The sequence below is a fragment of the Xiphias gladius genome, chromosome 19 (assembly GCF_016859285.1).
Source record: "Xiphias gladius isolate SHS-SW01 ecotype Sanya breed wild chromosome 19, ASM1685928v1, whole genome shotgun sequence".
NCBI classification, from domain to species: domain Eukaryota; kingdom Metazoa; phylum Chordata; class Actinopteri; order Istiophoriformes; family Xiphiidae; genus Xiphias; species Xiphias gladius.
The window spans coordinates 357,469-382,256 of record NC_053418.1 but is presented as its reverse complement, the minus strand read 5'-3'; the positions used below and the strand labels follow the sequence as shown (position 1 = coordinate 382,256).

The 24,788-nt window shown below is 42.1% G+C and overlaps 1 protein-coding gene across 7 annotated transcripts in view; it reads right to left on the bottom strand.

Annotated features, from left to right (window-relative positions):
* Positions 1-389: 389 nt before the first annotated feature.
* LOC120805079 (far upstream element-binding protein 3-like) overlaps positions 390-24,788 on the bottom strand; it is a 33,337-nt gene continuing 8,938 nt past the window's right edge. For 2 of the 7 annotated variants that reach the window (XM_040154933.1, XM_040154938.1), the window contains exons 2-19: positions 24,276-24,384; positions 22,541-22,574; positions 22,225-22,274; positions 20,078-20,149; positions 19,354-19,411; positions 19,087-19,249; positions 18,882-18,980; positions 17,798-17,899; positions 17,567-17,669; positions 16,401-16,501; positions 16,171-16,309; positions 12,579-12,739; positions 11,809-11,879; positions 10,097-10,182; positions 9,029-9,097; positions 8,059-8,130; positions 6,267-6,364; positions 390-5,223 (exon numbers count right to left, since the gene is read on the bottom strand). In XM_040154933.1, the coding sequence (XP_040010867.1) occupies positions 5,215-5,223; positions 6,267-6,364; positions 8,059-8,130; positions 9,029-9,097; positions 10,097-10,182; positions 11,809-11,879; positions 12,579-12,739; positions 16,171-16,309; positions 16,401-16,501; positions 17,567-17,669; positions 17,798-17,899; positions 18,882-18,980; positions 19,087-19,249; positions 19,354-19,411; positions 20,078-20,149; positions 22,225-22,274; positions 22,541-22,574; positions 24,276-24,384 (1,596 nt within the window). In that variant the 3' untranslated portion in view covers positions 390-5,214. The remainder of the gene's footprint in view (positions 5,224-6,266; positions 6,365-8,058; positions 8,131-9,028; positions 9,098-10,096; positions 10,183-11,808; positions 11,880-12,578; positions 12,740-16,170; positions 16,310-16,400; positions 16,502-17,566; positions 17,670-17,797; positions 17,900-18,881; positions 18,981-19,086; positions 19,250-19,353; positions 19,412-20,077; positions 20,150-22,224; positions 22,275-22,540; positions 22,575-24,275; positions 24,385-24,788) is intronic. The other 5 variants (XM_040154936.1, XM_040154934.1, XM_040154937.1 and 2 more) reach the window with 5 other exon arrangements.

Below are 24,788 nucleotides of genomic sequence, written 5' to 3'. Positions count from 1 at the left end.
GCGTTCGGTGACTTACTCAAGCCTGACTTACTGAAGTCAGGCTTCAGCTTATCGACCTTATCGAGCTTAAACTAATTGAACAATGAACATGATCCCGTGAGATTTGAGCTTCACGTCGTCCTTAAAAGGATCTGAAGCTACGGATTCTGAGAGGACATTGGACAAAGATGAATTGGGGTCTCACGTGACCACTATTACAGTTCAGTTCATATGGTAATCTGGTTGTCATTCTGTTGCACATCAACAAATTATCCAGGTCGACATGTTCTTTTCTACGACCTTTTGGTCCGTTTGTACCCCATAACGATAACGTTCACAAATCCTTAGTGTGTCAGAGACTTTAGAACAGAAACAGATTCTGTATCTGGAGATAAAAACACAGTCAGTCAGAAAGATTGAGCCTGTTTATTAGCCCTCATGTTAATCATCATCGTCATCATCATCCATCTTCCTCTTCCTCGGCCACCGACAGTCTCGTGGCTCGGGTTCATACACAACTATCTGTCAATAGAATCTAATAGAAAAATCTGCAGGTTACAGTTAGGACGTCTGTCCATTAGAAAAACAACAGAAACCATGAAACCAAAAAGCTCCCAGTCACCCCTTCAGGACGAGGGGTTGGGACTAGGAAGATCTAAACTGGAGCGGACGGGTGATGTTGTGTCCAGTCCCGGTTCTGGGGACGTTGGGAGGCTTGGTGTGACCCCACTGAGCAGTTGGTTGCTGGTTTAGTCCGCACCAAGCCTGGAACTGCAACTGGACACCAGTCCACCGTCCGCTCCGGTGTTTTCTTTTTTAATAATCTTTTGGGGACTTACCCCCTTCACTACAGCTCTCCTCGCCTCGGAGCCGCCACGCTAACAAGCTGCAGGGGGACCGTTCAACACGCCTGCGACGATAACACTCAGCACTCGTGACGCTTTCGTAATCACATGGTCCGATTGCAGACGTGTTGAAAAACATCAAATCCTGCCAACTTTTTAACGTGGCAGCGTCCAGACAGAGACAGACAGACAGACAAGGAGAAGAGATAGAGACAGTTAGCCTAGCAGTCTTGAGAATATAACATACTCAGCTTCTCTTTGCAAATCGGTTAGACACAACATGTGAATTAAACAATATCATTTTTAAACAGGATAACAAAGTACATTTTTTTTACTGGAGAGCACCCGCCAGAGAGTGGAAATTTACACAAACCATATTATCTTATCAACAAACTGAATATTCATAACTGGATTAACAGATTTAAATAGACCCCTGTACAGGAGAACTCATTATTATCGTCGTCATTATTATTATTATCGTCATCGTCATCATCGTCACACATACAAGAAGCGGAACCACTGATTCAATATTCAACTCAACAACAGCCAGATCTCCCTCGACGCCAGACAAACCTCTCTGTGGTCCGACACACGTTCAGCTAACAAACACACAACATTCAGCCAACGCACGGACGTGCACACCAGACGGTTAACACACAACGCTAACAAGTGTACAGCCAAGGCTGGAATCACACCCGCGAAGATACGTCTCTGTGAATTTATACAGACGCGCTCTCACTTCCACCGCTCGACGACGAGCGCTAATCAAGCTAATTGCTAGATGCAAAATCCTGTTGAGAAGTGGGTCCGAAAAAAGAAAAGCAAAAATACTTTTACCTCCACATAAATATGAAACAGCCGCTCGAAAACGTATCCGAAACAACAACGCGCACGTTTGCGAAGCGTAATCCAGCCTTAGCACACGCAGACACAACATACGACCAACACAAAACACTGTTCAGCTGACAAAAAGACACTGCTAACGCACACACTATACAGTTAAGGCTGGAATAACACTTCACAAATACATATACATACATACATACGTGTATATATATATAGATAAATGTCTCTGAATTTATAAAACAAAGGGTGTTCTAGGTAACTGTGGGTCGACTCGCAAGTCTTCAAATACCATCGTGAGTTAATCAAGCGAATTGGTGAATCCAAAATGGAAAAGCAAAAAATACTTTTACATTTGTACAAGAATAAAAAGCCACACAAACTTCTCTGAAACGACAACTGTGCACGTTCGAGAAGCATAATCCAGCCTTAACGTACACACAACGAATAGCTAACGCACACACTGTTCAGCCAACACCTACACACCAGACAGATAACACAAGCTACTCACAAACATACTACTACTATACTATACTACGGACTAAACACAGTTGAGGCTGGAATAATACTTCTACAAAGACACACATAAACATCTCTGTGAATTTGTGAAGAGAGGCCGACTGGCAAATCTTCCAAATATAAACGTGCGTTAAAATAAAAGCTACTTAGCAGATCCAAAATCCGGTTGGGTGGTGGGTTCAAAAAGGAAAACCAAAAATTTATTTTATGTCTTACAACGTTAAAATGGTAGAACTGCAACTGTCGATTATTTTCTCGATTAATCGATTTGCCGATTGATCAATGATATTTCAAAAAAAATTGTGAAAAATTTCCATCCCAATTCCCCAAAGCCCAAGAAGCTGAAACATTTTCTTACAAAAATACTCAAAGTGATAAATCGATTATCAAAATAGTCGCTGCTTATTTTTCTGTTGATTGACAAATCATTGCAGCTCTATAAAAAAAAGTTTCTGAAATGACACGTGCATGTTTGAGAAGCATAATCCAGCATTAACGGAAACAAGGCACAGCTAACACACACACACACACACACACACAACACACTTGGCACACAAGTTGAGCTAATATTATACACATGTTCACGCAACACACCGGCTAGCTAACGAACATTCAGCGCCATAAAGCTACAACACACACACACAAGAGTTTCGCTAACGTACATAGTTTAACTAACCTGTTCACACTGCCAGCGCACTTTGTTTAGCTAACGAACATTCACACCGCGTCGGCAGAACCGGGGAGAATTTGGGAACGACGACAAATTATTCAAAAATGTTACACCCGTTTGCTAGCCATGTAATTATACTAGCTCAATGGATATTAAGCTTAAACTTCCTATTTTTAATAATCATTACGTTGTTTTGGCAGTTGGCAGCTTGTTTTTAATTAACTGAAGAGATTTTATTAATGTCAATATTTAGCTTTTAATACCAGCAAAGACTCTCTGAACCATGTTGTCGCTGGTTTGCCGGAATTATCTGTTATGATGAATAATTTTTTTTTTTTTTTTGCAGAACGGCCAACGTGCATTCACACCATGTCGGCTGAATCGGGGAGAATCTGGGAACATTGACACATCACTCAGGTGTTACCCCCTTCTTGCTAGCCACGTAGTTATACCAGATAAATGGAACGTGAAGCCTAAATTACCTATTTTTAATCGTTTTACATTGTTTTGGTAGTTCGTTAGCAAGTTAAATTAGGTATCTTCTTTAATTAGCAGAATGTAGAGCTGCGATGATTGACAGAAAACTATTTTGATAATCGATCAATCTTTTTGACGTTGTGAGAAAAAATGCCAAATATTTGCTGGTTCCAGCTTCACAGATGCGAGTATTTGATCTTATTCTTTGTTGTACATGATAGTAAACTGAATATCTTGGGGTTTTGGACTGTTGGCCAGACAAAACAAGACATTTTAAGAAATTATCTTGGGCTGCGGGAAAGTAAAACGGGCCGTTTTCAGTTTCCTGATCAGCAGATTAATCGATTAATGAAAATAGTTGTTATACACTGGTTTGCTAGTAGTTCTGTTAATTGCAACTAGGAGGCTGATATAAAAGTTCTCACTCAGCTACTTACTGTCTATGCGATATGTTGCGAGCGCGGCATACAACAAATTTAAGCTAGCGTACGTTTAGCTTATAGCTACACATCCAGCTAACATACACGCCGGACACACAATAACAGTTCAGCCACCAACAATTTGTAACACGCGTGTTCAGTAGAAAATAGCAACTGTTGAGTCAACTTTCAATACTCACACTGCTTAGCTAACACATACTGTTCAGATATCTTTTCACTAAGAGACATCTTTCAGTTAACTTGTGCATTCAGCTAACTAACAATTTAGCCACCACATTTATTTTGCTAACATTTAGCTAACACACAAACACACCACACAGCTAACATAAACACTTCAACCACCACATTCATCCAGCTAACACACAGTTGAGGTAACACACACCTTTTTGCTACCAAATATTGTTCAGCTAACTTGCGCATTTAGCTGACGCGCTCGTTGAGCTAATACATTGCTAATAGAATCGATAACTTCATTGTTCAGCTCCTAACACTTCTGCTACAAACAAATCAGGAAAGTAGAAATGCATAACTAAGTTACAACAACAATAATAATAAAGTTTCACTCTGTAAGAAAATAGTATTTTTCCCGCTTTTTGTAATGAAAGTTGAGGCGGGGAAACGTGGTGTCGGCTGGAGGTTAAATCCTGTGGAGGACACAAAGTGTTTGACCACAGAGAGATCTGGCTTTAGACAACGCAATATAAATCGTCATTTATTCATCGTTACATCATAAAAACTAAAGAATCACTATAGAGATACAGGAATAAGAACTATCATCAAACCAAAAAGAAAACAAACGCGTCATTGCACCTCCAAGATGGCGACTAAACAGGTAAAATTAGATCAAGAACAAACAGACCCAGCGAGCACAGATTTAGTACAAAAAACAGTTTTGTCTCTGACGGTAAAACATTACATTTCCATCTGATGCTATTAAAATATTTCTATGCCAAAATAAAAAAAAAAAAAAAAATAAAAAAAAAAATAACTGAGAGTCAACACACACACAATCTGACGCATGCTTTAAAACATTATCATAAACAAAATAATAATAATATCTGATTTTCTTACTCAAGACTGCTAAGCCTTATACCGTTTTCTTATTGGAAAATAAAACTAGACAAAATATAGATTATACTGGATTTTTTTTGTTCAAAGCCACACTGATACATTTTTAAGTTCAAGTTTGATAAAAAATAAAACAAAAAGAAAAACCAGGTCTACACTGTGGAGAGACCAGAGGCTATTCCAAAAAAATCTGCCCGACAAAATATCAACTTTGTAAGGTTAAAAAACAGAAAGAAAAGAGTTCGTGATTTTTCAGTTAATCCTTAGTTTTTCTCTACAAAAGGAAGGAGGAAGCGGCGGAGCGTTGCTAGGAAACCTTGATTTGGTTGCCAATGACGACCATCCGAGGCCTTCACCGGCGAGGGAGGAGCCTCTAGTGATCCTAAAGAGACAGGAAATGACATCGTCAGCCAGAGAGTGGAAACAAGAGCTTTGTGTCTGAGCCGTCCACAGGGTTTCTGCAGGATTCACCAAATGAAATTTAAGACTTTTTAATACCACACAGAAACTAATTTAATGCCCATTTCATGAACAAAGAATGACAGAAAACCTGTAGGGACAATGAGGCTACAATTATTCACTTAGTAGTGATTCATTCACATTTGCCATATCGGGCTGAGTAAGATGATATGTTTGAAATGAGGTTTGAAAAAGTGGGGGTCGACTTTTAATCCAGGACTAGACGAGACTAGCGAGTGTTTGCACTCTGTTTATCAGGAGTCGGTCGGAGTCAGTCGGCACTAAAAGTCGTTTGGTTATTCCAGTTTAACCTGCAGGAGTTTCTGTTTCAGCTTCTGAGTCTCCGACGTCTTCACTGCAGAAGTGAAGCGGGGAGAGAGTCTGTCAAACAGCAACAAGAATCACGGCTGATAAAGACGACGAGCTCAGAAAGACCGAAGCCTGAAAGATACCGAGTGTCAGAGGAAATGGTTCTGACCTTCAACAGTCTGACGGGAGGGAGAGAGACACAAGATACACTGACGTGGGTTTACGTGTGGTTGTATTTCATGTTCCACTTCTACCAGAGAAAAGGCTTCAGTGACGAGGACTCTCTCCTCCTCCGATTAACGGGACTTTTAGTTTAGAGGTAGGGGACGTCTCCTGACAGTCCCAAAAAAAACAGTATGACTGATGTTACTGTTTACAGCAGGCAAGACAGAATATTTAAGACTTTGTACATGAAATTTAAACCGTCTAAGGCCTTTTTTGAGGAAACTCAATTAAATGCTTTGTGAGACTTTTCAAACCGTTCAGATACGCTGAGCCATGATGATTGTTACTCTATACTCCACCCAGACGGTTCCTGGTCCAGCAGAAAGTCTTGTTTCAGAGACTTTTAAAGGAACCAGCAAAAACCAGGAACAGGTTCCTGCAGGTGAGCTACAGGTAAGATGGCAGGTACCTGATCGGTTTCCTGTGTCTTACCTGTATCTGGGCGGGGTTCCACAGGTAGGGCTGCTGTCTGTAGTATTCTGCTAACGCTGCAGTGTAGTCTGGCACCGAACTCTGCTGAGACGACTGACCTGCAAACAGAAAAACACGAATGGTGTTAGTTACTTACTTATTGCACCTACACTTTCAGTTGACATGTTGAACTTGTCAACAAGCAGTTACTCATTTCCAGACCCAGGTGTTACAGAGCAACATGATCCTTCATCTGGATCTGGTGTCTGTATCGTCTGATGAACTCCCTCTCTTATAGCTCTGTTTTGGTCTCCACCAGCTCCTGAGGGAAACATCTGGCTCTTTAGCTGCTAAATGCTCCACCGTGTTCACCAGCTGGTCTCTGACCGAGTCTGTCTGTCGGTTGCTGTCGAGCAGGTAGCGGACGGTGGCTTCTTACGGCTGTTTCTTTGAAAGCATCTGCCCGCTGTATGAGAGCGGTGAGAGCGAACCGGAGCAGTAAACGGATGAACGCTGAGCTGAGACTAACTGTGAAGCTCCGTGAAGCCGAGCGGAGCTGCAGGCTCAGATTTTCACGTTGTTGTTTCACACAGTGGTTCTATATAGAAACATTCACCGGTTTTATTCAACGGGTTTTAATGTTGGGGCTGATTCGCGTAGATTATAGATGCTTTAATTACTCCTCTGATCCCAACATGAAACAAACAGCAGCCGACAGTATCACTGAGAACCAACGGCTCAGACGTCCCAGTCCAGTTTAGTTGTTACCTAAACCTGAGGTCTGACTCCAAATGACTCGGATCACGGTGCTAGTTCCTGGCTGTTGCTTGAGCCGGTTCAGAGTTGGTTCAACTTGTGAACCTTCAAAGAGCCGGTTTGCATTTCCACGGGCCAGAGGGCCACGTCACTTCGTCAGGGTATACGTCTCTCTGGTGGTGGCCCTTCCCCAAGGCAACGGTAGGGGAAACACTGAGTAAGTGGTTCTTGGTTCTACACCAGCAAAGTACCGGGGTTGCTCTCGAACCAGTTTACCTGGCCGACAGCCGGATCTTTGGCAGCTGAAACACAAAGAACTGGTTTGAGACTACGCAACGGCTCTGAACCGGCCCTCGAACTGCATTGGTGGAAAAGGGGAGCCGATCAGCATCTGATACATCATCTGAGTCTCCGTTCTTCACTACTGTTAGCTCACGGCGATAAGTTTGATGAGCGGGATGTAATTTGATTTTTTTTTTGTGCTGGGTTTCCTCTCTCAGGAAACATGCATACCTGTCTTCTTGGTGGAGCTAGCTGGGTCTGTATGGAGCCTGAGACCAGTCCTTACACCCCCCATTCATGTTTTTCAGATTTAAAAACACAGATTTAATAATGTTGAATCTTCTTCTAAAATGAACTAGAACTGAAGCTTTTTCAAAGATAAGGCAGTCAAGAGCAAAGCTCTGTGTAGTAAAATACAAAAATACATTATTTTTCAGTAAGCGCCAGAAATCCGTCGATGAAATGAAACAGTTTTCAGAAGGGTTAGAGCATAAATAATGCAGCAACTTACATAGCATTTCTGTTTTTTGTTATAATGCTAACCTTTATAAAAATCTATTTTAATGTGTCATTTCCTTGGTTGATGTGAATGATACAAATGCAATTGTTTGGGCTGAAGAACCTCCATCTTCATTGTGTTCCTCTAGAATCAAACCTACACCCTCGGCGGTTTGATGAAGATCAACCACCTTCTCTCTGCTGTGATTTACTTTCTCTATCATTTGCTGCGTTTTGTTAGGCGACAGACAGAAACACAGACAGGCAGGTGTCCTACTCTGTTTCTTGTAGTAGTCCTCCCAGGCCTTACTGTAGTCTGTCATCAAGCTCTGAGGCTGGTTCTGTTGACCTACAAACACACACACACACACACACACACACACACACACACACACACACACACACACACACACACACACACACACACACACAGTCAGGAAGTGTGACATGTGACTGGACCATCCCCACCACTCAGAACACACACTAAGTTCAATTCAACAGATCCCTAAACAAGAAACGTCAACCTCCATTCATTCCCTTCTCGCAGCCGTGTGGAACTAACGCTGTGTTCAGACAAAATGTTGATGTTAGACGCAACAAACGCGCTCACGACGTCAATGACGAAACAGGTGTGGATGCTCTAGGCAGCCTGCACTCAGGCAAAGACACACATTAGAAAATGCTGAGCAAAAGCCCCGATCCCAGGGCTGAATGAATCCACTGTACTTCATAAACACAGGAAAGTAAAACGCTACGGCAAACATCTGTACAGTCGGTACACCGGCTGTTTGAGAAATGAAACTGAAGAAACCCTCCAGTCTTCAAATGTGAGCCAATAAAATGAGAAGAAAATCTTCTCCACACCTGAACGGGTTTGTGTCATGAGCTGGAAGGATCCTTTAATGGTAAACACAGAACAGAGACGAATTCCAATCATCTGTTAGTGAGAGAACAACTCACTTCTTTTCCCTCCCGTCCGCTGTTCAGCCACAGGAGAACAGTGGGCACAACGTCACGACCGGTAGTGTTTCCAGAGCAGTGTAACGTTCAGAGGTGACGCTGATCAGACAGATTTCTATCTTCACTGAGCCACAGACACACAACTTTAGGTCAACCTCAACTACAACTGCCTGAAAATAAATATGGCCGACGATAACCTGCTCTAATATGACAATATCTGCTGTTATAACCCTTGTATCACCCTGCTCCGTGTGTGTGTGTGTGTGTGTGCGTGGGCGTGGACTTGCCTAGCTTCTTATAGTACTGCTCCCATGCTTTAGAGTAGTCCATCTGTCCTGTCTGAGCCATATTGTGACCTACACACACACACACACACGTGCACACACACCACACACCACACACACACACACACACACACACACACACACACACACACACACACACACACACACACACACACACACAAAGAGAGTCTTAACTGCTGGACTCAAAAAACCAGTGTGTGTTTATGTGTATGTGCATCTGTGTGTATGCGCTGTCCACTGTGTGTGTGTTTAGGTCCACACCTAGATACTGGATCTACACTGTTCGCTGGTATATTTCACTAAATGATTAAGACCAGGGACCAGGTTCTTCAGCATCTGATCAAACCCGAAGCCTTCTGAATCCCTTAGTGAATCTTTTGAAGTCGTTTGTTTGGTTAAAAAACCTTCTCTTTTTATTTCACTCAGCACAGACACAAAACTCATTTCCACTGTTTTATGGAACCAAAGATGAAACTTCATGTTTCAGAATGTGGCTTCTTCTAATCACGTTAATAACACGACACTGACTCAAATGGAAACTAATTAACGATCAGACCTGAACCGTGGATCCTGCTGAGCTGACGGGTTGTAGGACTTTCACCACATATTTCATCTCTGCTCTGTGACCTTCATTGTTGACTTTGAGTTATCCTGCGTTTGTTTGTGTCACCAGTGTTTTTTTCCCCTCAGCTGATGTCTGTGGCGTCAGAGAGGCAACACAGACTAAACAGAGATCTTGACTTAAAGATTCAATAAGTGATCCGTCGGCCACAGAGCTTCATGAATCCAGATACTTTACCAACATGCAGCCGGCAATCAGAACCCATCGCTAATTAAGACACACAACATGTTGTGAACATCCAGATGTTCTGCTCAGAACTTGTTGAACAGTTCAGAACTGTCAGTGAGAAATATTAGTTTGACCAGGTTCAATATTGAACAGAGGGGAAACCGAGGAATGTAAAGAACCTGCATCAGTAACTGCTGGTAGACTGTGTGTGTGTGTGTGTGTGTGTGTGTGTGTGTGTGTGTTAAGTGTGTGTGTGTTACCAGGGTCTTGTTGTCCAGGGTTTTGCCAGCTGGTCTGGTAGGTGTTTCCCCAGACACCAGTCAGGAAGGTCTGACCACTGCCACAGCTACAGACATAACACATACAACTCAGTAAAACACACTCCCCGGTGCAGAGCTACTCAAGCACACAGTGGGTTGACATGTACAGAACAGCTGTACGCTAAAGTCTGGACACCCTACCTACTACCAAGGGCTCTGTAGTACCACTGCCCCCCTCCCACACTGAGCTGCGTGTAACAAGTTACAATTTTAGATTAAAATATGCAGAGCATTTCATGAAATACGTGTGCCGAGGCCACCGGGACGCCCAAAAGACCACTTAGGTTTTAAACTCTGATAGGGTTCATCTTATAGGTGGGTGAGGTGTTTGACTGAGGACTAAAGGTGCGTTCAGACGGCGACTGGGTACTGTTGTGTCTAAAATCAGGGACCAAATTCTCATCACGTGACTGCTGTGGCAGGACCCTGACCACAAACCAACTAATCACAATACAGTATAAACTGGGAGACCAGACCAAGATCTTATACCGTTATGTCAATAAGTAATTGGACAGTACCATCATTTTCATAATGTTGATTTGAAACGAAGCCTTCAAGATGTGATTGAAGAGCAGATTTTCAGCTTTGATTCAACAGGTTTAACAAAAATATCACAACAGTTTAAGAACTACAGCCATTTTTATAAATAGTTCCTAATTTTCAGAGCCTCAAAAATAATTGGACAAACCAACATAATTATACATATAAGGATTATTTTTAATACATGGATGTAGTCAATGACTGGCTGAAGTCTGGAACCCATCACCAGATACTGGGTTTCCTCCCTTGAAATCCTTTGCCAGCCACCTTCAGTTGCTGCTTGTTTGTGGGTCTCTCTGCCCTCAGTTCTGTCTTCAGTTGGGGAGGTCAGGTGACTGACTTGGCCATTGAAGAATATTCCATTTCTTTGCCTTGAAAAGCTCTTGTGTTGCTTTCGCAGTATGTTTTGGGTCATTATCCATCCGATCAGACTTTATCCTGCTGCTTCTATCAGCAGTCAGATCATCAATAAACACTAGTGACCCAGTTCCACTGGCAGCCATACATGCCCAGGCCATAACACTGGCTCCGCCATGTTTGACAGATGATGTGGAGGCTTTGGATCATGAGCTGTCCCTTTCCTTCTCCACACTCTTCTCTTCCCATCATTCTGGTACAAGTTCATCTTGGTTTCATCTGTCCACGGAATCCTGTTCCAGAACTGAGCAGGGTTTTTTAGAGGTTTTCTGCCGTCTGTCTGATAGGTTTGTTTTGTTTTTTCAGCCTACCGATGGCCTCCTTCATGTGCATCGACACCTCTTTGAACCGCATATGGAGAGTTGCCACCAACAGCCACCAAATGCAAATTCAACACTTGGAAACAACTCCAGACGTTTGATCTGCCTTATTGGTTATGAAATAACGAGGGAACAGGCCAAACCTGGCCATGAAACTGATCAACTGTAAATTGTCCAATTAACTTTGAGCCTCTGAAAATGAGAGACTATCTACAAAAATGGCGGTAATTCCTATTAAAATTACAAAAAATGTGTCACTGTCCAAACACTTATGGACCTAACTGTATGAGCCATCTCACACAGTGGGACATGACTTGAACCTGCAAGATCGCTGTTACTCAAATTGGGATATTTGTATGAGTGTGCATGTCTTACTTCTGGTGTGTAGCAGGGCCCTGGGTGAAGGGACTGAAGCCAAAACCTCCATTACTCATAATACCTGAACCCTGCAGAGGAGAGGAGAGAAGCTTTATTTTCTGTATCTTGATTCACCACGTTCAAACCTCACATTTATCACGACACCTTAAATATACCATCTCACAATTATCATATTAATATCTACTGGACCTCAGAATATTGACTGTAAACCAGTGAGAACTCAAGTTGCTTGAGGTTTAATTTTCCTGGGTGTGTTTTTGTAAATAAATCAGGCAGATTTTAATGATTTCATTTTTGAGTGGAGTTCGGTGACCACAACTGGAACTTTACAGTTTAGAGTTCGAGAAATTATTGTATGTTTAACAGCATATAGTTTTTATGTGAAGTGTTTGTTTTATTAACTGTCATTTTGTGATGTGTCTATTTTTATATGCAATAATTTCTTCAATCCAAGACAATTTTCTTTCTTAGAAGACAATGATGTGTAGCGTAACACATGCGGCAGAATTCATCACAACACCCAAAAGATCTGCTCAGTGTAAAATGTTATGTTCTGAAGCAGAAACCAAACTGTCAGCGTGAGACACATCGGCATCAAAGTTCAGGTTTAAGACTCGAGCCAGATAATAAACCTGGACTGTAATTTTACAGGTGTGATGACTTAAACTGGGTTAGGCGTTGTGTCGGATACGGTGCATTTAATTCGGGCCTGTTTGATGAGCAGAAAGGTGCAGTTAGTTTTATTGAGGTGCATTTGTTTTGTGTACCCCGATCTTGTCGTCTATGAGCTGGCGAGCCAGGTCCATCTGCTGGGCGGTGCCTCTGATGGTGAAGACCCGGGTGTTGGGGTCGGTGGAAGGCGGAGGGTTCCTCTGTAGCTCCACATGAGCTCCAGACTGCTGGTTAATACTCTTAATGGTTTCCCCTCCTACACACACACACACACACACACACACACAATACCAGCATGTTGAACACTGTTTCATCTGATTATTAACTTAACTAACACAATCTCAGAGGGATGAAGTCCCCCTCTGCCCCAGAGTCCTGATGAAATCAGCTGCTTCAAACACTCATGTGTTGACTCAGTCCAGCTGAGTCCAGCTCAGTCCACTTTAAGACGGAGTCTGATCTACGACAGCAGACGCATCAAAAACTGGACGCTGAACCGTTTTGAACAGGAGTGACTCGCTGGTTGAACCAGTGAGTCTGTGACCAGCAAACCCCCTCGCCATCACCTCCTCCTCCTCCTCCTCCTCCTCCTCCTCCTCCTCCCTGCAGAATAGCCCGAGGTCATTAACTCTTTGTTAACCAAATGAAGAGACCGTTAATAGACCTTTTATGAGGCGAAAAAAGAGCGGCCGAGAGAGCAGGCAGGCTATCTGAGGGTTTTCACCCTCTGAATAAATCTCCATACTCTGCAGACTTTATTGATTTATTTTATTCGCAAGTTGTCACATACAATATTAATGTTCCCATGTGATGTGTTGCACCAGAGTTAGCTCAAAGCTAATTTTCATCTGCAGTCCCTTGGCAGGTCGCAGTTAAAACAGATGCAGAGGAGCAGAACAGCATTAGAGAAGACGCATAATACCAAGTCACACACAGTAATGCATCACGTACACCATGTCAGTACCAAGTGTACTGTGTGTGTTGGACAAATTCAAGGCCAGTTATTTACTTATTATTTATCTGACGTAAACTCTTTTTATCTAAAATCCTGTAAATTTTAGATCCTATAAATCCAGTTGCAAATCTGTTTTTGCTGAACTTTGTTTCTTTTGGTCTCAGTGCATCCGACTGATGGGTTTGTGTTTATTTGAAAATGTTTTAGTGCAACTGTCGGGTCTGTTATGTTCAAATTAGAGCTGAAACAATTCATTAGCTGATTGACGGAAGAATTTATCGATGAGAAGTTTCACACTAATGGTTTAAGTGGATTCTTTACTAAAATTCTATTAATACATTAACCTGGTTCCATTGTTTGTTTCGAATCACTGTAACCTGAATGAGTATTTTTACATCACTGTCATTATTTCTGACATATTATTGACTAAATAATTAGCTGACAAATCAAATATTGCTCCATAGATGAGCAATGGATAAACTATAATCTATTTCAAATATCTTGTTTCTGTTTAAATTGAATTTTAGTTTTTTTTTTTAATGACACTTTTGAAAAACAGGTTTTAGTGAGACACACACACACACACACACACACACACACACACACAAGCAGACCATATGGTGTCTAAACATTGGGTACTTGACATCTTTTTTGCACTCCTGCTTTTATTTTGGAAGCTGCTGCTCGACCCTCTTGACCTCCAAAACACACACACACACACACACACACACACACACACACACACACACACACACACACACAGAGAGTCAGGCTGGTAAGTGGTCGATGTTTTAAAGGGGTTTTTAAATAGAGTGAATGGGGCTGATGGAGCTCTCATCCTGAATCTTTGCTGTTGTTTGTTGTGGGGTTACAGGCTGCAGATATCAAAAAAAGTAAAAACTTTTTAAGACCATAAAACAATTTATTCCTTAGCTGTACTTTATGTTTAACACTACTTTACACTAATGAAAGCACAAGTGATATTTGAGCTTTTTTATTTAAAAAAAAAAAAAAAACTTCTTTAATCATTAAAAACAATAATGGCAAATAATTCTGTTTTACTTGAGTCATGTTGTTGGATGCAGTTCAGGGATAAATTGATGAATTAGTGTACTTAATTTTTGTGAGAGGCAGCAGCATCTGTTGCATCCATCATGATCCCTATGCAAGACTAACAATATATTTTCAGTGCGACGAATGCAATGCATTTGTCAGGCAAACAGTGTGACAGTATAAAAATGGCACAGTTAGGAAATGTACTTAAGTAATCAGGACGACTACAGTGGCAGCACAGTTTTTAAATCCTGTCGGTTGAAAACTGCTTTTGAACTTTGTTTTGTCTGAATTCTGTCCAAATGTTCCTGCTATGAGATAAAGAGATAAATTCCTGTAGGATACTGTACAAGATATTAGTTACCAATACGCAGTAAAATGAGCCGAAACCAATGTTCATGTTCAGATGATGCTTCGACCTCTCGTTTGGCCCCGCAGCAGGTATCAGGCTGAGCCCTCCGACAGGGGAATCCCTCCTTCATCCCCGACTGAAACTACCTTTACTCTGCTTTAACTCCTACGGAACAGGTACGGACCTGGCCTCATATCTGCATGGTCTCTGCTCCGGTTGAAAATATCGGAAACTTTTCTCACCACTCTCTGTCTATCACGCACACTTTCACACGCTCAGTTGTCCAACCACCATCACTGTTTATCTGGCTGCACTAGTCTTACTTATAGCCGCTAGTTCGTTAGGTCTAGGTAAGTGGTCACCGCAGCAACCCCCACCTGGGGGTCGATTAACTGATCGACAGAAAATAAATCAGCGACCACTTCGATAATTGATTCATCCTTTTAAATAACTTTTTAAGAAAAAATGCCAAAATTCTCTGATTCCAGCTTTTTCAATTTGATTATTTGGTCTTCTACAATTGTGAACTGTATATTTTTAGGTTTTAAAGTGTTGGTTGGATGAAACAAGACATCGGAAGACTCTGCATTTGACTCTGGAAAAACAATTTTCTCACATTTTTTCAACAGATTAATTAGTCGAGAAAAAACCCAGCAGATCACTTGATAAGGAAAATAATCGTTAGCTGCAGCCCGACTCGCTGCAGCACCAACAAAAAAAAAAAAATCTTTCCTCAATGCTCTCAATGTATTTTTCACACACAACAGTGGATATACTAATTGTTAATCAGCCTAATTTTTCTTTTTTAATCGAAGATCAATTTTGGGAATTGGATGCACACTGGGGACGCACGTGATTTGCCACTGACGGACCCTGACGCCCTCCGTACCGACCGGCCCGCGAGCAGCTCATACCTAAATACACAGTATTCATTTTTATGAAACATCTAATTCTCTGAATTCCTGCTTTCTTGTGGCTTCACGTGATGACCTTTCTGTTTACACTCATCTTACTAATATTTATAATGAACTCTTTCTATTGCCTGTGAATCACCACACACACACACATCTGTACATCGATACTCAGAACACGATAAACCCTCCTGTTGCAGGTTGACAGAGAGGTTTTACAGGTATCATTGGCTTGCCAGGCTGCTGTCACAGGTGGTTACACAGCTGCATATTCATAAACCCGATCGCATCAGAAACGCAACACCCACATTAGCAGTAGCACGTTCTGTCATTTCGGTCTGAAAAATACCAAAACTGGTGATTACCTTCTGCAGCTGCCAGAGTTTTGTCAGACTGAAACAGATTCCTTCTCCTACCTTTGCCGATGACCAGGCCACACTTGTCAGCGGGGATGGTGTAGGTCACTTCCTGCAGAGGACCAGGAGAGCCCATAGTCCAGTCACCACGACCTCTGACCCTCCCGCCCCGCAGGGCTGAGCTGAAACCGTCACGCTCCTACAAAAACAGAAAAATCAAAGACGTCTGTAGCGAACGTCATCCAGTCCAGCCTAAACTCCCCTGTTTTCTGTGTGTGTGTCTGTGTTACCTGTGCAGTCTGGATGAGCTCATTGATGAGGTGGACAGCGTGCTGACAGCGGTCTGGTTGTCCCATCACCATGGCTACACGCTCTGGACTGATGCCATCATCTGGATGACACAGACAGACTAAGAGGTCAGAGGGTCAACGTCCCCCCTTAATCTGGATCATACAGGTGTTAAAAAAACCTACTTTAAATTGAATTATACTGCCACAAACAGATTACTCTGGATTATTAGTGTTAAACTACATAAAACTGTAAATTGGATTTTCTATCTAAAGAGACAGACTTGAAACTGGATTATACTGGTGAAAACGGAGTTGTTTTAATCTAGATCACACTAGTGTAAATTAACTGGAGTAAACGGACCAGTTTCACATTGGATTATTCTGATATAAATAGATCGATTTAATCTGGATTATGCTGGTGAAAGTAGATCTGCTTTTAACTGGATTATAGCGGTGTTAAAAAGACCAATTTAAACTAAATTATACTAGAATAAACAGACCAGTTCAAATTTGGATAATACAGGTGAAACAACACTTGATTGAACCTAGAACATATTGATATCAGCAGACTCGCTTTAATTTGGATTACACCAATATAAACAGATTTACCTTAATCTGGATTATACCGAGTGTATACTTAAAGCTTTTGAAATACTTTCAGTGTCTGCGGACTTTTCTCTGTTCACGCAGACGAGCACGCGGTTCCATTCATACTACAATTGAGGGTCCGCATTGGTCTGGCGTTCCACGCGTGCGCATTTCCCAGTCCACACTCCATTCCAGCTGGTGGCGGTGATGCACCAAAACGCCATTTGCCGACTGCTATGAAAATCCAAAAGTGGAGGAGCATTTGCCTCCACACGTCTGTCTCGCAAATGTTTCCATTTTTGACGGCCGACATTTTCATCTCTCCCAAGTGTCTGCGCAATTTCTTGCCAGGACTTCAACGCCATTCATGCCTCGGAAATTGGACGGATGATGACAGTTACGTCACGCAGACCAAAGCGGACCTTCGCTGACACGCGGAAAGTAAGAACTGGCCTTTAGTGTGTGGTAAAACAACTAGTTTTAAACTGGATTTTAGTGTCACAAGCAGACCAGCATTATATGGATTTACTGGTGTAAAGAGGCCTGCTTTAAACTGGGTTTTTCTGGTGTAAACAGACCTGTTTTAAACTGGATTCGGACCCCTGCATCATTCTGGATCTTCTTGATCATTTCTCCATTTCTGCCGATCACAATACCAACAGCAAACCTTGGAACTGGGACCTGGAAAAAGACAGAGGACGTACCCTGTGATATCGATTTAGTGGAGACTCCTACATGCAAACTGCTAGCAAATCCTATCGTTTGCATCTGTGTGTGTGTGTGTGTGTGTGTGTGTGTGTGTGTCATACGTCCAGGCTGGTTCCTCCCAGTCGGGCGCTGAAGTCGTTGCGTCCCGACCTGAAATCTCCGTCCTTCTCCCTGATCACCTCCAACACCAACTCCCTCGCGGCCTGGAGGAGGATGGGGAATAGAGAGATGTGTAGTGTATTCGACTGTGTGTGTTTGCGCGTACTCTTGAACTTCTATCTCTGTAAGCACCACCAGCCCTTCGGAAAGACATTTTTGGATAGTGGGAACATTTTGTCCTCACATCTTCAGAGGGCAGTTTGAAGGTCCAAACCTGGTTTTATGGTTAAAATATAAGTCTGCCGATGTTCTGCGTTGGTCTGGTTGTCATCAAATCAAATGTGCTGAATAAAGCCAACACGGAACTTTTCCTATTAACAAGAACTGTGTGTATATCACAGCCTGATGTATCTGATCCCTTTGATCAACAGAGCTCCACTGTTTCCAGAAACTATTAAAACACATCAGTGAGCCACACTGTTGCTCTGGGTCACATGTTCCTTCTTCACCATGAACACACACAATGTAGTTTATTCAGACTCAGTCCCACACACACACCGTCCTGCTGCCAAAAATACTCATTACAGCACCGCTGAAAGTAGTCCCCAACAAATGCACTGTTTCCTCCTGTTTGTTTGATAACGAGACTAGGTCATACCTAGTATATGGCTGGACTACCTACGGTCAATGAGCCGAACTGAGGATATAGCTGAAAACTGTTGTGGAACCGCTGTAAACAACGGTCGCTTAATGTCGCTAGATGACGTAATACGCCAATCAGCACATATATGACGTCATTGCATCGTATTTGCGTTCTGCCTAGCGTCAGCTGGTTTCAGCCCTTTATCCGTTTGCTTCTCTCCTACTCTCTGTGCTCACATACACAGTAATTTAATAGCGTCCTGATAAGTCTGTGAATCCAGCGACAGAGGCACTAAGTCGGCAATAAAACTGTCGGTAAACGCCCCCTGATGATGCAACAGAAACTGTTCGGGCCAATTCATTTGGAAAGAACAACCACCAATGGGGGAAACTCTAACAAAGAAACTAACGAGGGTCCTCTCATGTCTGGAGTAAAACGTGTACCTGCACTTTGTACGGGTCTCCAGAGATACGAAGGGGTTTGTCGGCTCCTGTTGGCATCGGGCCGTCCTGGATCATCATCATCTTTACTCCTGCTCGCTCCTGGCACACAACAACAATGTACATCAGAGATACTTAAAGGGACAGATACTCCAGCAGGCGTTCGAGAAAACTGTATTGTCCGGGTGTTGTCTGTCAGACACCGTACCTGCAGCTGTTTGATGGTGTCTCCTCCTCGGCCAATCACCAGCCCCACCTTACTCGCCGGGATCAGCATCTCCTGCACTGAGGCCCCGCCCTCCCCATCGCCATGGAAACCCGGACCATTTCTACAGCGGTCCACGATCTGGACCAGAAGCCGCTTTGCCTGCCTGTAAATACACACGCATAAAAATACACGGAGGAGTTTAGCAGCAGGTGGAGGTTAAGAGGTGGTGTGAAATGAGGAGGTTGAGGTGGGTGTTTAGAAACCTACTCAATGCTCTCTGGAGTTCCAGTCAGAGAACACGGCCGCTCCATCAGACCTCCACTGTCTGCACACACATTTACACACATACATACAGAGCGTAAGTTACACGGTAGGCCTACAGTACGTCAACATGTGTTTTCATGCTGCCTGTCATTTACTTGATTTTTTTCCAACTGTTTTGTAACTTCAACAGGGAAGAGCTGTTTATCATCAGTTTTAGATCAAAAGACCAACCACAGAAGAGAAGGAGCAGTAATTTATTTGAACCGGCTATTCAAAGATATCTGGGGAGGGTTGGCTCCAAATTCAAAGCAAGTACAGTCAAGCAATTCTCCTTTTACATGTTTGGAAAAAACAAAACAAAACAGAATACTGAGCAAATATTTTAGGCACTTCAGTTAAGACCCAAGATGCTGGAACAACCTACCTGGCAAGAACCTGCAAAACTGTGCGCAAGAGGAGAACTGGTGCAGCAAATACTGATCTGATTTAGGTTTTTTCTCTTTACTGCACTTTGGATGAAGGTCATTAATAAATTAAAACTAATTGTGGCTTTATTTTTGAAAACATCCTCATTTTACTTTTAGTACCTACAACTTTTTCATAGTGCTGTATATATCCATACTTCAGTTGCGATAAAACACAGCAAACCAGGGATGCCAAAACACGGTTGAATTAGAGATGTTAAATTAGAGGGAATGAAGAGGAGGTCAACAGACAGACGTCTTACCAGCAGCGATCTGGATCTTGCAGCCGGACTCCAACTGGATCCTAGTGATCTGTTCTCCTCCTCTGCCAATAACTAAATTAGGAGGAGGAGGAGGAGGAGGAGAGTAGGGTCATTTAAAAACATTTTATCGTCTGTTCACGTTCCTGTAACAACCAGCAGCCCTTGTTCAGGGTATATGTTCTCGCCTTGAAAATTTTAAAGATCTTTTCTAAGTCAGGAAGAAGATTCTAGCTCAGTTGGAAGGGTCCAGGTCACTTGAAACTGCTCAAAATCAGCAGGAATATTTTATTTCAGGTGAAAAGGTTCTACCTCAGATTAAAGGTGCAAACATTCTAATGTGGAAGGCTGTTGATCATGGTTATAGGTTATAACCCCATTTCAAAGTGTTCTAGCTCAGGGAAAGAGTTTTAGCTCAGGTGGAAGGTTCTGCATCAGGTGGAGGGTTCTTGGTTAGATGGAAGTTTCTAGATACACTTTATATGTTATTGGTCAGATGGAAGGTTCTAGATCACGTGGAAGGTTATAGCTTATCTTACAATGTTCTGAGTCAGGTGGAAGGTTTTAGGTCAGATGGAGGGCTTTCGGTCAAGTGAAAAGGTTCTAGGTCAGGTGAAAAATTCTACGTCAGGTTGAAGGCTTAAGATTAGGTGGAAGGTTTTGGTCAAGTGCAAAGGCTTTGAGTTAGGTGAAAAAGTTCAAGGTCTGAAGAAAAGGTTCTATGGTGGGTTAAAGGTCCAGATGGGAGGTTCTACATAATCTTAAAACAGTCTGATTCGTGGAAGGTTCTAGATCAGGTGCAAATACTTTGGATTTAGGCAAAAAAGGCTCTGGCTTAGGTTAAATGATCTACAGTACGTCAAATGAAATGGTTCTAGGTCAGATTACAAATTCTACACGATAGGACACTTTTAGGCCAGCTCAACAGGTTTTACTTCAAATCAAAATGCTCTAGATTAAGCTAAAGGTTCTAAACTTTATTAAACAATTCCACCTAAAGTGAAAAAAATTCTAGCTCAAGGAAAAATTCTTGGTCAATCGAAAATGTTCTATCTTAGGTTCAAATCCAGAATAGGTGTAAGGTTATAGAGCAAGTTAAAGGTTTGAGTGCAGCTGGTAAAACACTTAGCATGTTAAAGGTTCTAGATCATACAGAGGTTTGTAGGTGAGGTGAAAAGGCTCTCGCTCCTGATAAAGGTTCTGGGCTAGATGGAAAAGCTCTAGCTCAGACATTAGGCTTTAGTTCAGGTTGAGGGTTCTAGCTCAGGAAAGTTGTTCTAGGTCAGGTTAAAGGTATTACATGAGACTGAATGTGAACTGCTTCAGGTCAGGTGAAGGTTCTATGTCATGTCTAGGTCTAGGTCTAGGTCTAGCTCAGGTTAATCCCTTAAACCCTAGGCTATTTTTTGAATTTCCCCCTGAAAAAACATTCCCAAATTCAAATAATAACAGCTCTACAACTGATAGGACAAAATGAACAGACACTTGGGAGAATTTTGAAATAGAATAAGCCTCCCTGTTCCCTTCAACAGATTTTTAGCATGAGGCTGCAACATAACAAAATGTGAAAAAGTGAAGGGGTCTGAATATTTTCTGAATGCAGTGTAGAATTTTGTCTGTGTGGCTGTAAAACATGAAGTTTGATTTCTTAATTTCCTCTGGGCTTCAGTACTTGTGCTGCTCATATCGTGATAAGTTTGGCTAAAAATGAGAGAGAGTCTAGTTTCATATGAAACCAAACATGTTGAAAAGAAAATGAAAAATTCTGCAGTCACGCCTTAAATTTAACAACTCTTTACATTTAGGAAGTCGACATTTTTGGACACTTAGATTCAAACCATTACTAATCAGGAATACTGTACACTACACATTTTGCTTACATATTCTGAAGCCACTTCTGGCCTTTTAAAAATGGCAGAACACGCACAGCGACCTTCTCAAAATGGTCGCGGCGGGTTGAATTTTGATGACAGATACGGCCCGATCCCGGTACCGCTTGGGTGGGTTAAGTGTTCTAGGCCAGGTTCTTTATTAAATTTAAAAGTCCAAATAAACAAACAAACAAACAAAAAACTAAAATCTTATTGGACAATGAAAACCTCCGACACCTGACCAGCAGGACTGACTGAAAGGTCAGAGGTCATACTTACTGAAGCCCACCATCCTGTCGGGGACCTTGTAATCCTCTGTGATTACCCTGCTGCAAGACAAACACAGACACACATTAACATCCAGGTCACACAGTAAAACCCACAACCACAATGTGTGCGTGTGTCAATAAGTGATTATGTTGATGCAGATAATAGGAGGACAGATCTATAACACTTATCTACTGTTACACCCCGGCACACAGATGTCTATTTGCAAAGAGAGAGTATGAGTATGATGGCGAATGTTATTATCTGTGCTGCCCTACTATGTGTGTGTGGGTGTGTGTGTCTAATCAATATGAACTGCTGGTCGTACCTTTGATGCCCCATGGCTGCTAGCTGGTTACCTACTGAGAGACAGAGACAGAGATTAGACCTGAATACACCTTTTACTGCAGTATTAGTGATCTGATGGAGCTGCTGACCAAAACCACCAGTGAATCTGGTTAGATAATCATGTTGATGCAACGTATAACACGAGAAAAAAACAGGATGTGGTTCTATTTTCTAGCTACAGTGGGAATGTGAGTTAAGGATCGTGTACAGTGTTATCCTATTGCTTACTTTTTGTCCTCAAATCTTATGTACAATCATTGGCAAAGCAATGTACAAAACATTCAGCTACCAGCTTTTCATTTTTAGCCAGTGCTGAGCATTGCTTTTGCTGGTTAAAATGACAAATGCTGCTGGGGGTACGTAGGTTTGTGTGCTCTCTGAACGCTCTTTTCAGTACTAGCAGAACCTCCACTCTGTAACACCACTGTCAAACCATGACTGACAACAAACAACAAATCAAACAGAGTGAGAAGTCTACCTGTCTACAGATGTTCAATGGGTCAGATACACAGGCTATCTAATCAACATTTAAGCAACGTAAAAAGAAGTATCGGATTGGATTCGGATTGGCAGATACCCAATATAAAAGGATCGGATGAAGGCTGAAAAAAACTTGATCACGACATCCCCATTACAGACCCAAACCAACAAGTTTGTTAGTCCGTTTCTCAGCACTACCTGTCTGTGGCTCTCAGCTCCAAGCCCATTGGTTCATACTGAAGACATACAATTTTAAAAAACACCTCACAAATTTATGGTTTTATTTTTAAAAAAAAGCCCAGTAATTTCCAATCCTCTACCTAAGGTGAGAAAAGGTTAGCTCAATAAAAGGCTAATGGTTAATGGCCGTAGGTTAGGTGACAATGTTCTATGAGATTCCTGGTCAGTTAAAAACACCCTGGGTGAGGTTAAAGGTTCTTGATCCTGTAGGAAGTTCTTTGTAAGATGAAAAGGTTCGAGGTCAGGTGAAACAATTTATTTTAGGTGAGAAGCTCAGTTTATAAGTTCTTGTCAGGTAGGTAAGGTAAGGTAAGGTTCCAGTTCAGGTTAAAGGTGTGTAAAGCTTCAAGAACAGGTTGAAGGTTATAACTTGGGTTAATGGTTCTAGTCATGTAGAAGGTTCTACCAGGATCTAGGTCAGGTAGATGATTCCAGGTCAGGTAAAGAGCTCTAGCTCAGGTTAAAGGTTCTTGGTCCAGTAGAAAGTTCTAGGCCAAGTAGTGGGTTTAAAGTCAGGTGGAAGGTTCTAGTTCAAATGAAAGCATTCTAGCTCTGGGGAGAAAATTGTATACCTTATAATAAATGTTCCAGGTCAAGTAAAAGGTTCTAGGTGTGGATGAAAAGCTTGGTCAGCTGGCAGGTTGCAGCTCAGATGGAAGAGTTGGGGGCATTTTAAGAGGTTCTATGTCAGGTGGAAGGTTAAAGCTCAGGTGAGAAGAATGTAGCTGTAGTAGAAGGTCCTAGATTAGATGGAGGGTTTTAACTCAATTAAAAGGTTGTAAATCAGATGAGAAGGTTCTAGCTTAAAGTAAAAATGTTCTAGCTCCAGAGAGAAAAGGTTTCAGCTCAAATTAAATTTTCTCATTCCGTTTGAAGGTTCCTTATTGGGTAAAAAGGTTCCAGTTCAGGTGAAACATTGTGGCTCAAATAAAAACAAAGTTTAAGTGAAAACCTTCTGGTTGGATATTTATGATTCTCCCCCTCCATTTTCTCACCTCCATCCTCTCCTGGTCGTTTCTGGCTGGGGTAGTACAGCGAAGGCTCGACACTTCCTGAGGAGCTGTTGAGGTGGGACATGGCTTCTCCGCCCATCTTACCCACCATCTGAAACACAGACAGAAAGAAATGGCTGTAACTCCTGGATGTTAGAACAGATACACTAAAGGCTGGAAAAGGAGCTCAGTCCCAACATGGCAGAAACAAACTACGGCTCAGTAGCAACAGAGATAATAGTAAGTGGTGGGACAAAGCCAGTTACAAGTTAGTGTCAAATCTTGGCTATGAAGTCCAGAGCCAAGACTAACAAGTTCCAAACCAAGCCCAGAGTCTGAAGTCCCATCCCAAGTCACAAAAGATTAAGTCCCAAGTCAAGATCAACAAGTCGATGGCAAAACCAACAAGTCTAATGTCAAGTGCCAAGTTGAAACCAACAAGTCCGAAGTCATGTCCCAGATTGCGACCAATAAGTGCAAAGTCAATCCATAGTTGAGACAGACAAATCAAAACCA